This window comes from Lagopus leucura, unplaced genomic scaffold (genome assembly GCF_019238085.1).
Source record: "Lagopus leucura isolate 7727_CA_CO unplaced genomic scaffold, USGS_WTPT01 Super-Scaffold_100159, whole genome shotgun sequence".
Taxonomy (NCBI): Eukaryota; Metazoa; Chordata; class Aves; order Galliformes; family Phasianidae; genus Lagopus; species Lagopus leucura.
In genome coordinates this window covers 15,777,713-15,790,327 of record NW_024962335.1, presented here as the reverse complement: position 1 = coordinate 15,790,327, position 12,615 = coordinate 15,777,713, and the positions used below count along the sequence as shown (strand labels likewise).

At 39.4% G+C, this 12,615-nt stretch overlaps 1 protein-coding gene across 1 annotated transcript in view; it reads left to right on the top strand.

Annotated features, from left to right (window-relative positions):
- The window catches only part of POLR3B (RNA polymerase III subunit B), a 67,789-nt gene that overhangs the window by 42,229 nt on the left and 12,945 nt on the right, over positions 1–12,615 (top strand). The window contains exons 21-23 of the mRNA XM_042889791.1: positions 1,362–1,520; positions 2,455–2,572; positions 3,716–3,858. Coding sequence (XP_042745725.1) covers positions 1,362–1,520; positions 2,455–2,572; positions 3,716–3,858 — 420 coding nt within the window. The remainder of the gene's footprint in view (positions 1–1,361; positions 1,521–2,454; positions 2,573–3,715; positions 3,859–12,615) is intronic.

Sequence of the window (12,615 nt, the reverse complement as noted above, 5' to 3'; positions counted from 1 at the left end):
AGGGCACTGTAACAGTATTGCTTGTTTTCTGAGGAAAATTAATAGTATTGGCTAAAACAAAATAGTATTTATTCCGAGAGAAGTTAATTTCTTCTTTCTTTAAAAACAGAAAAGTAAAACCAATGCACTGCATGTGTCTTTCAATGTACCAAATATTTCAATATTTCAATGCACCAAATAGAAGCTAACAAAATGAAACCTGTATTTGTGCTATTCTGGCCTGTGTCATCCTCTCCACAGATCTCAGAGCTTTATGTTAATGCTGCTGGGGGATAGAGCAGAGTTCCCTGAAAACTTGGTGTCTCTTCTCTTCTCTCTCTCCTCAATAAATTCCCTTGATAGGAGACGTAATGCAGTGTGATCAAATTGGTTTATTTTTGGGTGGCCAAAATCAGTTTCTTCTATGACTTTATTCCCCCCCATACACCCTTCCTCCCTGTTGCTAGGCAGCAATAATAGTATTCCTAGACATGTATCTTTGGCATTAATGTCTGATGCATTTAATTTATGCCTCCTTTTCTAAAACAACAACAGGCATGATTTAAAAGGGAATGTTTTCTTTTCTGGTAGACTGGTAGCATTTACAGGGCGAGCTGTGGTGCCTGTCAGGAGTTACTTGACATAATCGAACAATATAGATGTACTGTATGTGGCCACAGCCATCTTTCAAATGGACTAAAATAATGTAGGATTGTTAGAAAGCTCCACTCTAGGCTGTCTGTAACTCTAAGCGTGATGGAAGTTTTGTAGTATGGCTAGTTGCTGCACCTAGAGAGAAGTTTCCAAAGGTGCTGCTTCTCTCATCTAAATGAGCTAACTCTACATGTAATTGTATTCATATACACGTGTATGTATGTGTATGTGTACATGTAAGTCATATGCAATTCATACTTCTTGGAACTGGGAGAAAATGGAATGATTGTATGAAACGCCCACTAATCACTTTCCTGGTAAGCTAGGCTTTGTTAGCTACAAGGATGAGTGAAAGTTTGGGTCCTTTAGAACCTCCGAAAGGAAGAGGGGCTGTTCTCATCCTGTTTAAACATCTCCTCCTATGGTATGTCTATGTGTGGACCACCAAAGATAAGAAAAATGGTGTGTGTGTGTGTGTGTGTGTGTGTACAGAGCTATAGGAGGGGTTGACAGAACTTCAAAATTGGTGTGCAGTCCTGTGTTTAAGAAGTGATAGCATACATGATCTGATTTTAAATTGTGCCTTTGTGCAGTGGCAAGTACGTGTATTCACAATGATGAATAATCTAACTTAAAAATACATCATTTCATAGCTTAGCACGTGTTTCAGCATTCTTATTTTTTTTGTTCTGATAACATGTTGTGAAGAATTTTTGAACACGTTTTAGGTTTTGGAAGGTGTCTCGTGTATAAGAATGCCAAGTGTACACTGAAGCGTTACACAAATCAGACATTTGACAAAGTGATGGGCCCGATGTTGGATGCAGCTACTCGCAAACCAATCTGGCGCCATGAAATCTTAGATGCTGATGGTATCTGCTCTCCTGGTATGTCAGACTGCACGTTTAGGCCTAGCACCTACTGGATCTGAAGTAGACATGAACGTTCTGTTACTGTTTCTTGTGTGCTTTGTTTTGTTCTTAGCGTATTTTTTTTCTTGTAGTGGACAATATTATAGAGGAAAATGTTTAAGTGTTAGCCTGTGAAGGCAACGTGGTGCCTGATATTGTGGGTATGTTGGTTGTTTTTTTGATGGGAGGGCATGGGAAAGAGAGGTGCTTAAGTAGAAAATTTATACTATAAGTCCTAACCTTTACATTGATTCACTGTTATGAAGTACTAATACTCCTCTTACATCCCCAAAATGGCAGACTTTTAATATTGTAGTTTTTTACTGGTTCCATTCATCATGATTTTTTGTTGTTGACTTTTAAGGAGAGATTTTATATTATTTTTCATTATTAAAACCTCCTAGTGCATTGTCAGCTAATGCAGCTCCCTGAGGAGGTAAGGCTTTGTCATTTTAACACCTCAAAAATATATTTTGAGGGAGAGAGGAAAACAAATATGATGGGAAATGCAATTGGGCAGGGAAAGAGAGACTAAAAGTGCTCTTGCACAACTCGTGGATGTTATGTAATGTCCAGACATTTAGGTGGAAATTTCTAAAATTAATTACAGTGTTGCTTGTTAATATTCTCCTTATGGTAAATGACCTTAGATGCCTTTTCATATTTATATTTAGACCTTGGCTATGTTCGATAGATCTTCTCAAAGTGCCCTCGACACACAACTGTTCTGATTGCCAAAAAAGCTGGTTTGATGATTCCCTAACCATGCGATATTCAATAATATAACATGGCCTACTTCCTGGATGTGTTCCTAACAGTTTGTTTTCCAGTACTCCTTATTCTGTAGCTTTGAATATATTTCTAATATAGGTAGCCAGATACATTTTATTTTATTTTCTCTTTGATGTAGGTGAAAAAGTAGAAAATAAACAAGTCCTTGTGAACAAATCAATGCCAACAGTGACCCAGACACCTCTGGAAGGAAGCAGTGTGCCACAGCAACCACAGTACAAAGACGTGCCAGTAACGTATGTTGCATCTTGACTTTCTACCTGGGGAAGGTAGCATAGAGGAAAGGTCCCACTGTACAAGGAACTCTCCTGAATGTATGTGTATAGAGAGGAATCATTGAGTTTCCCAGGAGAATCCAAGAAAGAAGTGATGACACTGTGGGCAAGGAGTGGTGTCATACATAGCTTAAGCAATGGAGAAACAGGAGAGAAGCAGAACAAGTGGGAGGGCAGAGAACACATGTATGCTCAGTGAGGGAGTGCATCTCCTCCATGGAGGCTCTCAGAAAACACTGACTGCTGCTTAGCTCTCATTTTTCCAGGTAGGAGTCCAGAAGATGGAGGCCTTCCTATCTCAGAGGCTGATGGTGACCGATGGTCAGCTTGCTCTGGGCACTCCAGCAGATGTTCTTTATGAAAGCACCAAATGAATAGGAAAGGACAATTAAAAAGATTTTTTTTCCCTCAGTGTCCTGAAAGATCAGAAGAATTCTGAGATGAAAACTTTGAAGTAAAATACATAAATTAGGAAGCATGAAAAGTTTTTCACTATTTAGTCGGCAGTAGCTTTGGCATGTTGATAAATTACTGGAGAGCAAGGCAAAAATTGGTGTCCAGGTCAGAAAGGCAGATAGAGCCATGCTGCACTTCTCTGTGATTCAGAACCAATAGGAAGCTGAAAATTTATTCCTACGAAATACTAATAAAGAAGTGATATAACAAGATAATTATCAAGAGATAGAGACATGCATACAGGGCTCTAAGTTTAGGTGTCATAGTTCAACCATCTCAGCTACTGGATCAACAGACAAAACAATCTCCTACATAAGATACTGAAATCTGATATAACCTCATTCTGCATTTATCTTTTTAATTTCTGCATCTCCTGCTGCATAAACTCAGGTGATTCCTGCAAAGTTCTTCTCTTTCTGTATCCCATACTGTGTTCTGCCCATCCTTCGTTTCTATACCAGTACATGATATTGTGCCTTCATTTTGTTCTTAAATTATTTTAGAATATTTCTTAAGCTCCTTTCTTCAGTTATAATCCTGGCTCCATTAAGGCTGCATCTCAGACAGAAAATTAACAATAAACAGGTACTTGTTTTTAACTGATTTTGTTCGTAAATGTAAAATTCATGTTCTGTCTTCTTTTGCTAGCTATAAAGGTGCTACTGATTCTTATATTGAAAAAGTAATGATTTCATCAAATGCAGAGGATGCTTTCTTGATCAAAATGTTATTGAGGCAAACGAGGCGCCCAGAAATTGGAGATAAATTTAGCAGTCGTCACGGACAGAAGGGTAAGCTATGTATTTAATAAAAAGAAATACGTGTTGAGTATTCCCATCACATATATGCATCATGCATGTTTCAGATGTTTTATGACTACAGTGGTAGAAGAAGCATTCCTTATTGGTTGAGTTTGCCTAATGGAGCAATTATGTTTCTGGAAAGAGAAGGAGGAGTCAGCAAACAAAACTGTTGATATATGAACCTAGAAAGTAGTTTTTCCAAGTGTGAATTTGATTTTAGATAGATTTATCAATGAGTAATCAAGAAAGGTGTTGAAGGAAAGAGTGAGAGGACCTATTCTGAATAACAGAGAAGACTAGAGATGGAACGTGATCTGGGGCACCTCTTGATCTTCAAACCAAGAGCTGTAAAATAGCTTCCTACTAGGAAGCTGCTCAGTGGCATGGTGATCTCCAGGGTTGAATATTAATTGTAAAATGAAAGTTAGAAGCTTGTTTCCCTATCTTTTGAAGATAGTAATGAAATCCCTTTGGCATGAACGGCAATAAAACATGACATGGAATATCCTCTCTGAATCTCAAAGTATTGGGGGTGCATGGGAGGAGCGTAGTGAAAGAAGTGGCTGAAGATTTGCAGTCTGACTGCGAATGATTTGTGAACATGTCTTGTTCCCTGTGGTCTAAATATGGGACTGGTTTTGACTGTTAGTCACTTTTTCATCTTTGCACATGGAAAATCTAGAAATTTAGAAATTTAGCATGACCCTTTGCCGCATTGTATGTGCTATACTAAACCTGCTACCTGAATGTTGTATTCCTAGTGTGTATTTAGATCCTGCTTTGGTTTGAAATCATTGCTTAGTCTCACTGAAGGCAGTGCATCTGACGTGAGACTAAGGAATGGGGAAGGAAAGAGGCATATACACGTCTCTCCTGCTACTGGGCAAATGTGATACCACTTTAAAAACTACTGGACCAGCAACAACAATAACAAAATCTATACTTCCCTAGTTTGATTTCTGAGGAACTGGAACCACAGCGTTCAGTGTTAGCACACCAACTTCTTCTATCTGGTGACACAAGTATCTGTGAGGTCTACGTGGAGCAAAGAGAGAGGAAACTGAGGAAACAGTGGAGAACACTCTTTAGATTTGAAACACACATACTTAAAACTACTTGTAGTTAATGAACTTTGCAGTAATAGCTCGGCTTAAAACTTGGGCTGCCATCTTGAAATTAAACTGGTCTTTCGCCTTTTTTCTGCTACTGTTAAGAAATGGAGATAAACCCCTCTGATGAACACTGAAACGTTTTTCTCAGTTCTATTTTCACGGTGGCTTTTAATCTAAAAACAGAAGTGATTCCCACTGTTTCCCTACATATCTGGGGAAAAAATACCTATGGAAGGCTTCAAAAAAGTAAAGAAGAAACAGTGCATTCTTGACTTTCCCTTTAAAATCCAGTCAAGTTCTTCCACAACAGCCATATAGGATAGTTTCTGTAAGTGAGAAGGAAGATCATTAGCTTAAGAGAGAAATAGAAAGACTTGATAGTTTAGCTGCTCCATTCCTTTTTTCTCTTTCATGAAGAATTCCTGTAGAATTTGTTTGAAGTAATTTTACAACCTAAGACACAAAGGAGATGTGAAGTACATTAAGCTTGAGACTGTTTTTATAGCAAAGCCCATTTCTTCATACTTTCTTAAACTTTATCTAATTGGTTCGTTCTTCTTTCAGGCATAATGCAGCATTGTAGCTGCATGTGACAATTTTTCTTATTGGAATTTAAAAACTATACATTATAGTTAAGAAGCTACTATGTTAATCATGACAAATATTTATCTTGCATGAAAAATGTAAGCATGTACGGTTGTCTCCTGACTTGGGCTATCGATGTGCATCAATTGAAATAGTTGGAGAGCATTAAAATGGAACTGTTTCCCATACTGCTCCAAAAACCAAGAAGAATTCTCCACAAATTGAGATTCATCAGAGGAGAAGAGGGAGAAGTGGAAGAATGACAGGAGGAAGCAGAAGTGTCAGGCAAACTGCAATATAGCTTTAGGTGGCAGAGGGCCTTCCGTACCACTAAATGTACATAAGGCATCTCCCAGTAGAGAGAGCTTATTTTAGAGGTCTTGAAGGACAGACATTTCACTGGATATTCTTGCTCCTTGTCATGCTCTGATATTATCTGTGGTCACATGCAGACACGATAATCATGGTAGTGGAATCACGGTATTTTCTTTAATATCCAGAAAACCTGAGAGCGTTAATAATATTTTTTCCCTAAAGTAAAATAGCTGTGTGAGTCCCATTGTAATGAAAAACAACATCCTAAATGCTGTAGGGGGATTTGGGAGCATCCACAGTTATACCTGACGTCATATCAGGTTAGAATGACTGATGCCCACTCCATCCCTTCTTTGGACCTGTGATGATGATAAGCCAACGTCAATTATTCAGAATGCCAAATGTCCCTTTCCACTTGCTGGGGGGGATAAGAGTGGGAACATTGCAACAGTTGTGTTACAGATTTTGCAGGCGTGTGCTTGTTAGCTGTCCAGTACATCAATCTGTAATAATCTCTTGTGATCCTGGGAGTTGGCATGTTCTAAATATTATATCCTACAGGGATTTATGCCCTTACTGGTAGCAGGCTTTTCAGTTTATTGTCTTGTAGTACTTCAGAAGAAAAAATGTTAGGAAGAGTGGTGGAAGGGAGAAATGTGCTTGGGGAGAAGATAAATACATTAGATACATAGAAATAAATACTGACAAGAACACTGGAGCTTACTGTTTTGTGACTTCAGCATACAGTGAAGAACTGGATGCTGACTTAATGTTAGATTACAGGCAACAAAAGCTTTGAAAAGAAGGGGAAAATCTCCTGCGCTAGCTGTGTAAACATACTGCTAGTATCATCTTTCTCTAACATCAAATCAGAGAAGGATCTGTTGTAGCAGAAGAATATAGGCAACTGTGAAACAGAAATCACAGTACTAATGGTTTAACATTTTCTATTGAGAGAATTTTTAATTAGCCTTGAATTTGTTCTTTCTTTGTCTGAATGCAGCTGATTACCTCTTCAAGTTTAATTTGTGAGTGTTAGTTTTAAGCCCATCATAGAGCCATTTAAACAAGTACCTCAATTTAGTAAGAAGGAGAGAAAGCAAATTACTGTCCTTTCTCTATTGTCAGTATTTTTTATTTTCTGGAGAGAGTGTATGAAGATGAGATTTGATTTCATGATATTGTGGTCACAGTTTTAAACTAATTAAATATGTATTAAATACAAGATTGTGCAAAGCTTTTTTCATGTTGGTTTTTTTTTTTTCCATGTGTTCCAAATTGATTTGTATTCTGAAGGTATACTTTGTCACTGGGGCAGAAGGAAGCAGGGTAACAGAATTGGAAAGTGTCTGGGATACAACAGATTAAATCTCACAAACCAGCTTTAGCCTTTTGTTACAGAAGAGCCTTTCATTAAATACGCATGTAGATTTGGTAGGCCCCTGTAATAATTTAGATCTATGCCACTGCATCTGTATTTGCTACTTTCTTTGTGTCCTCTCCCATGTCAACACTGTATGGGCAAGGGTCACCACTTCCTGGCCTGTCCACTCTTTTCATGCAAGTCCATGCTGTAAGTGCACTTCTTCCAAACTGCCCGGAAAGCCCTCGCCTTCCCTTTGAAACTTGTCAACAAAGTACAGGAGAAGAAGGAAAGTTAGGCCATTGCGTTGTGTTCTGAAACCCACCGGCTAGTATTTTGTGCTATCTCAATATTCATCTTCAAACAGGATGTCACAGTAAAATCTTAGGGCTGTCCCTTTAGTTATTAAAGTCCTTAAGCTTCTAATGTTTCAGGACTAAATGTATACATACCAGACACGACTTATCTTAAGCTGTAGGTCTTTGCTTTAACTATAACATATCATACATTTTCCAGAAGGATAAAGAAACTTTTTTGGTGTATTATTTTGTTTTCTAATCTTGCATTCTTCAGAAAATTCACTTTCAAAGCACAGAAGGCTAAAGGATTGTTAAGCTAAAGAAGCTTCATCTGAATTCCATACAAACTAAATTATTATATTTCCAGATTTCCTCTTGCTTTGCTACAAGTCACAATGAGGAAAAAGTTGGGCTCCTTTGATGTGAAAAAAAGCAATATATCACTTCTCTGAAAGAACATTTCTCAGTCTCTCATGTGAAAAAGGATTAACACCTCCAACAAAGGTCCTGTAGATCACAGAACTAAGCAGCAACGCTGAACAGTATTCCTGAGGAGTGGAAAAACTGTATTTAAGCAAGAGATTGTTTGAACTGGCAAACAGAAGCTTTTTAATAGCTGAAGATCTAAGATAAAGGATTAAACCTTTCTGAAGTATCTGCACTTAAACAACTCTAAAGACAAGGAAGCGAGTTTAAATTCATGAAAGATGGTCTTTGTTTTCCTAAATGAACCGTGTTCTTTATTGTCAAAACAAAATCCATTCATAGCATTGTCAACTACATAAACTTCATTACAATGCCATTTATATACCAAAGTCTGACCTTGCTTACTTTCTAAAATTTTTACTAGTTTGAGCATCTGCCTCGTGCTTGCCTGAATTCATAGCTCAGAACAACTTATCTTTGTCCTCTCAGTGGCTGCTTTTGCACTACACGTAGGCAGTGTGTGTAAACTGAGATGCGAGCTTTAAATCGTTGCTGGTGTCATTTTCCCACCTTATAAATCAGACTTAGTGCATTATCTCTAATAACACATAGGTGGGTTTATAGGAATTAAATGGTTAAAGCGGTATTAAAAAGAATTTGCTGTTATTGACTGCAGGAATGCAGGATGATTAGCGTTTATTGGACATTGGGGAAGGTGGGAATTTCTTACCTTATTTTTGTCTTCAGAAGTTGGTTATGAGAAAAGGAGATGTCAGAATGTTGTTAAAACTTCCCTTAAGGGCTTTGTTTATTTATTTTTCACAACACCGCTGCTTGGCGTGCTTGCTTAGGAAGAAAATCAGGGCATTTTTTATCTCAAGCAGCAAACAGGTAACCTTCTGACCTCTTCAGTAAATCCTCAACAACCTCTGAAATTAGGGTGATTTAGCATTTTATGGCACAGAATAAAAATCTCTAATTCTGTTTCCAAATAGTGTATCCTGAACACACATTTTATTAAGCTCTTGACTCATTCAGCCATGTGTATTTTGTAAAGTTCCTATGGTTATTGTTTTACAATAGCTGCTTCCAGAAGCATTGTAAGGGTTTCAATTAATCAGCTCTTTGTGTGCTTCAGACTATGCAAATTTATCACATCAGACCATTCAGCAGCTCATGGGAAAGCAGTGTACAAACTGTATTGTCTTCTAGCACCTCCTCTCATTTAGAGTGATGTTTTTAATAAGAAAACTAATCAAGTTTACTTATGCATTATTTATCTGTTAATTTTAATTCTGTTCTTATGTCAAATGGGATCTAGGAAGTGATACGATAGATCAGCGAATGATTTGATATTGAACAAAGCTCGTGTGATGCGGCACTTTTCTCTCCTGGAGTTGTTTTGTGCTTAGTTAGCCATGGCAGTGTGCAGTCAGAGTTCTGATGCAGACGTACTTTTTTGCTTAACCTTATTCACTATTGCCCATCAGTTGGTCCTTTGCCCGCAATATACAGCGCTGTGTTGTAGGTACCCCTCTTCTTCATTACATGGCCTACTTGTTTTTCTCAGGGGTATTTCCAAACTCTGTCAAACCTGGCAGATCTAAAGTAGGCACTTTTCAGTTTGAGCTCTTTTGCCGTTCTATCATTGGAATAAACAAACAGGGACAACTTAGTAATGCAGTTCTTTTTGTCTTGCTGATAGGAGCTGGTATTACTGCTGCTTCCATTCACTTTGTCTCCTTTGCTTGCTAATGTCCCTCCTGCTGCTAGTAATTAGTTTTCTATATTAGGTTGTTTTGACTTATTTGATTATTTTTTTTTCCATTTGGCATGTGTGCATAGAGGGCACCTGACAGAGCTGGTGACAAACTTTCCCATACCATCACTGGGACCCTGCCCCCTCCCACCACCCCCGGCCCTTCATGGCTGTCAGCAGGCTGCAGGGCAGACACCGGTTCTGGAAATGGGAATATCTCCCATCAGGGAATGGAGAAAAGAGGTGGGAGAGCTCTGTGTCCTGTAGGGCCATGTGGAGGCACGGGGTGCTGGGATGCAGACAGCTGTGCATAAGATGAGGCCATCGGGAGTGATGAGGGCTGGCATTTACTGGCTGGCATACAACAGCACGGCATTTGTTTTGTCTAGAAAAGTAATTGCTGCCTTTTCTGGTTGTTAGTGTTTGATTCTGGTCCTAGAAAAGAACTTCACAGTGTTACGGGTGAGAAAAGATTCAGGCCCATCAGAATACAGCGTGTAAGCTAAAACTGTATTGCTGGATTTCACATGCAGCACATGAACATGCGTGCTGGGGAGGGGGGGAGAATGAAACCAAGTAATTTTGTTTGTTCTATATGAAAGCTGGGGAGCAGTTTTCATGTGATGTCTGAATGAATAATAATCAGGAAGTCCTAAAAACCTGCAGTAAGTTAAGTACGGGTTTGAGCATGTCCTACTTATGGATATTGCATAGGGAACGGCCGGGCAGCTTGGCTGTGAAATGTAGTTGGTGTTGCACGGGACAGCGTTTGGAACTTGAGGCTGTATTAAATCCAGCTTCTGCCTTTTCTCCTTTACTGTTTTATGTGCCAGTTTCAAATGATTATTCTACTTCTAATGGATTAATTCACTCAGTCACCTTTTTGCAGCTGCCTGGCAATGCAAAACTGGCATTTTGTTGCCCTGCTGCAAACCCTGGTACAGCAATCGGGTCTGAAAGAGAGAAGCAGAGTCAGGAACTCTCAGAGCAGACCTGCAGGCATTAGCTGATCTCTGAAAGAGCCTCCGACAGAGAGGGACTACAAAGTGAATCAAGTTCACGTTTTGGAGTGAGTTGCAGCTGCTTGCTTTTAGAAGTTGTGTTGTGTGCAGGAAGGTGCCTTTCAGGTTTGTGCATTTCTCCTTAGGAGAAAAAATAAACTTTCTTAAAAGACGGAGAAGTAGAAGCTGCTCTCCATCCCGTTCTCTGCATATTTCTCTGCAATTGAATGTGCTGTACATCTGCTACCTAAACTCAGCAACTTCTTAAAATACAGACGCTCAGAACCCAGGTTTCATAGCTTTCCCTTTCTTTCTTTCTTTCCTTTTTTTTTTTTTTTTCCTGGGCTATAACAGAAACTTTATAAATGGCCTAGCGAGCTTCCCATTGCTGGATTCTAAATATTTTGTTTTTAACTTCTAAGCTCATTATGCTGTCTTTGTGTTAACTTGTATTAAAATCTGTCAGCTATGACTGGTCTCATAACCACAGCCAGCGGACCAGAATAAGTTAATTATTTACTTGTGTCACTAGTGCTCTTCATCTAATGAAATGCACAGCTGTGTTAGATCTGCAGTTGGGTGTGTAGGTCCCATTGTTCCGCAAGTCAGCGGAGGGTAGAAGCCGCTATGATGGAGAGCCCTCAGTTCTTTCTGCTGTTCTGCCTTTCTGTGTCGATTTCATGGATCTTTTATCATTCACTTTCACACAAAACAAACAACACAGTGGCTGTCTGCTATGGGAACCAGCGTGGCATATAAAAGGTTTTCAGAGCCTAAAGTAATTTTAAGTTAGCTAAGATTTAATTTTTGGCTTACAGGTGCCCCAAAGTCCAGATGTAGCCTAATGCTTTCTTAGAACTAAACAGGAATAAGGCACAACACAAATGGCATAATAAACCCATAGTAAAGTATTTATGTGTACGAATGTAGGATAAAGAACTTGTGCTCACAAGAAAGAGTGGGGTTTGTTTTTTGTTTTTTGGTGGTTTTTTTTTTTCATTTTCAGCAAGTGGTTGCTTCTTGGTGGGGAGGGTAGAAAGGTGCTGCCGCTTTATCATAATGGAACAGTGAAAATTAATTTAAATAAGCTCAAAACTAAATGCTACCCCCACCTCCCAGGCACTCTCATCCTTCTCCTCCCTCCCCCCATACTTACCATTCCCGCTCCGTTGACTGCTCTTGGTGCACCTCTCCCTGCCTTGCTGCTCCCTCCTGAGCTGCCGCCGCCATCCCCCTGTGTGCTGGCGGCCAGGGCTGCCTGCTTGGGGATCTGCCCAGCACCCCCAGCCATTAGTAGCCCCTCCACTGTGGGGCCCTTCCCAGAGTGTGACGGGCTCATCTCAGACAGCTTGTTGGCTTTTCCAGTTGTAAGGGCTTCTGGAAGAAATTGGCCGCTCAAACGGTAGCATTGGCTCGAAGGAGTATGGGCGTAAGCAGCTGCATTTTAACACCTGAAGTTGTATGTTAGATCTCGTGGTCATTTATCACTGCAGTGTTCTGATCTGCAGCATTCGACTGTAAGAATGGAAAGGAAAACGCCACGATGCGTGATAGACTTTTAAGTGAGTTTTCGTGCTTCCGCTTAACACATCACAAGTAATTTTAGAGTTTGGTGTTTTGTTCTTTTGTTTTGTCCCAGTGAGACAAAAAAAAAAATCCCTAAAGTTACGATGTGTGTTCAGGGGCAGACAAAATACAAAGTACAACCCCTCCTTATACTGCCTGTAGTTCATCAAGACCAGTCTTTGCTCAGCAAATGAACACTACCTGAAAAAAGGTTGGGTTTTTGTATTTTCCCTTTATTTGCCCCAGCTTGTATCAAATGCTGACTTTATTAAGCGTTTAGTGAAGATGCACGTGATAAAGGGATTCTGAATCAGTGTTA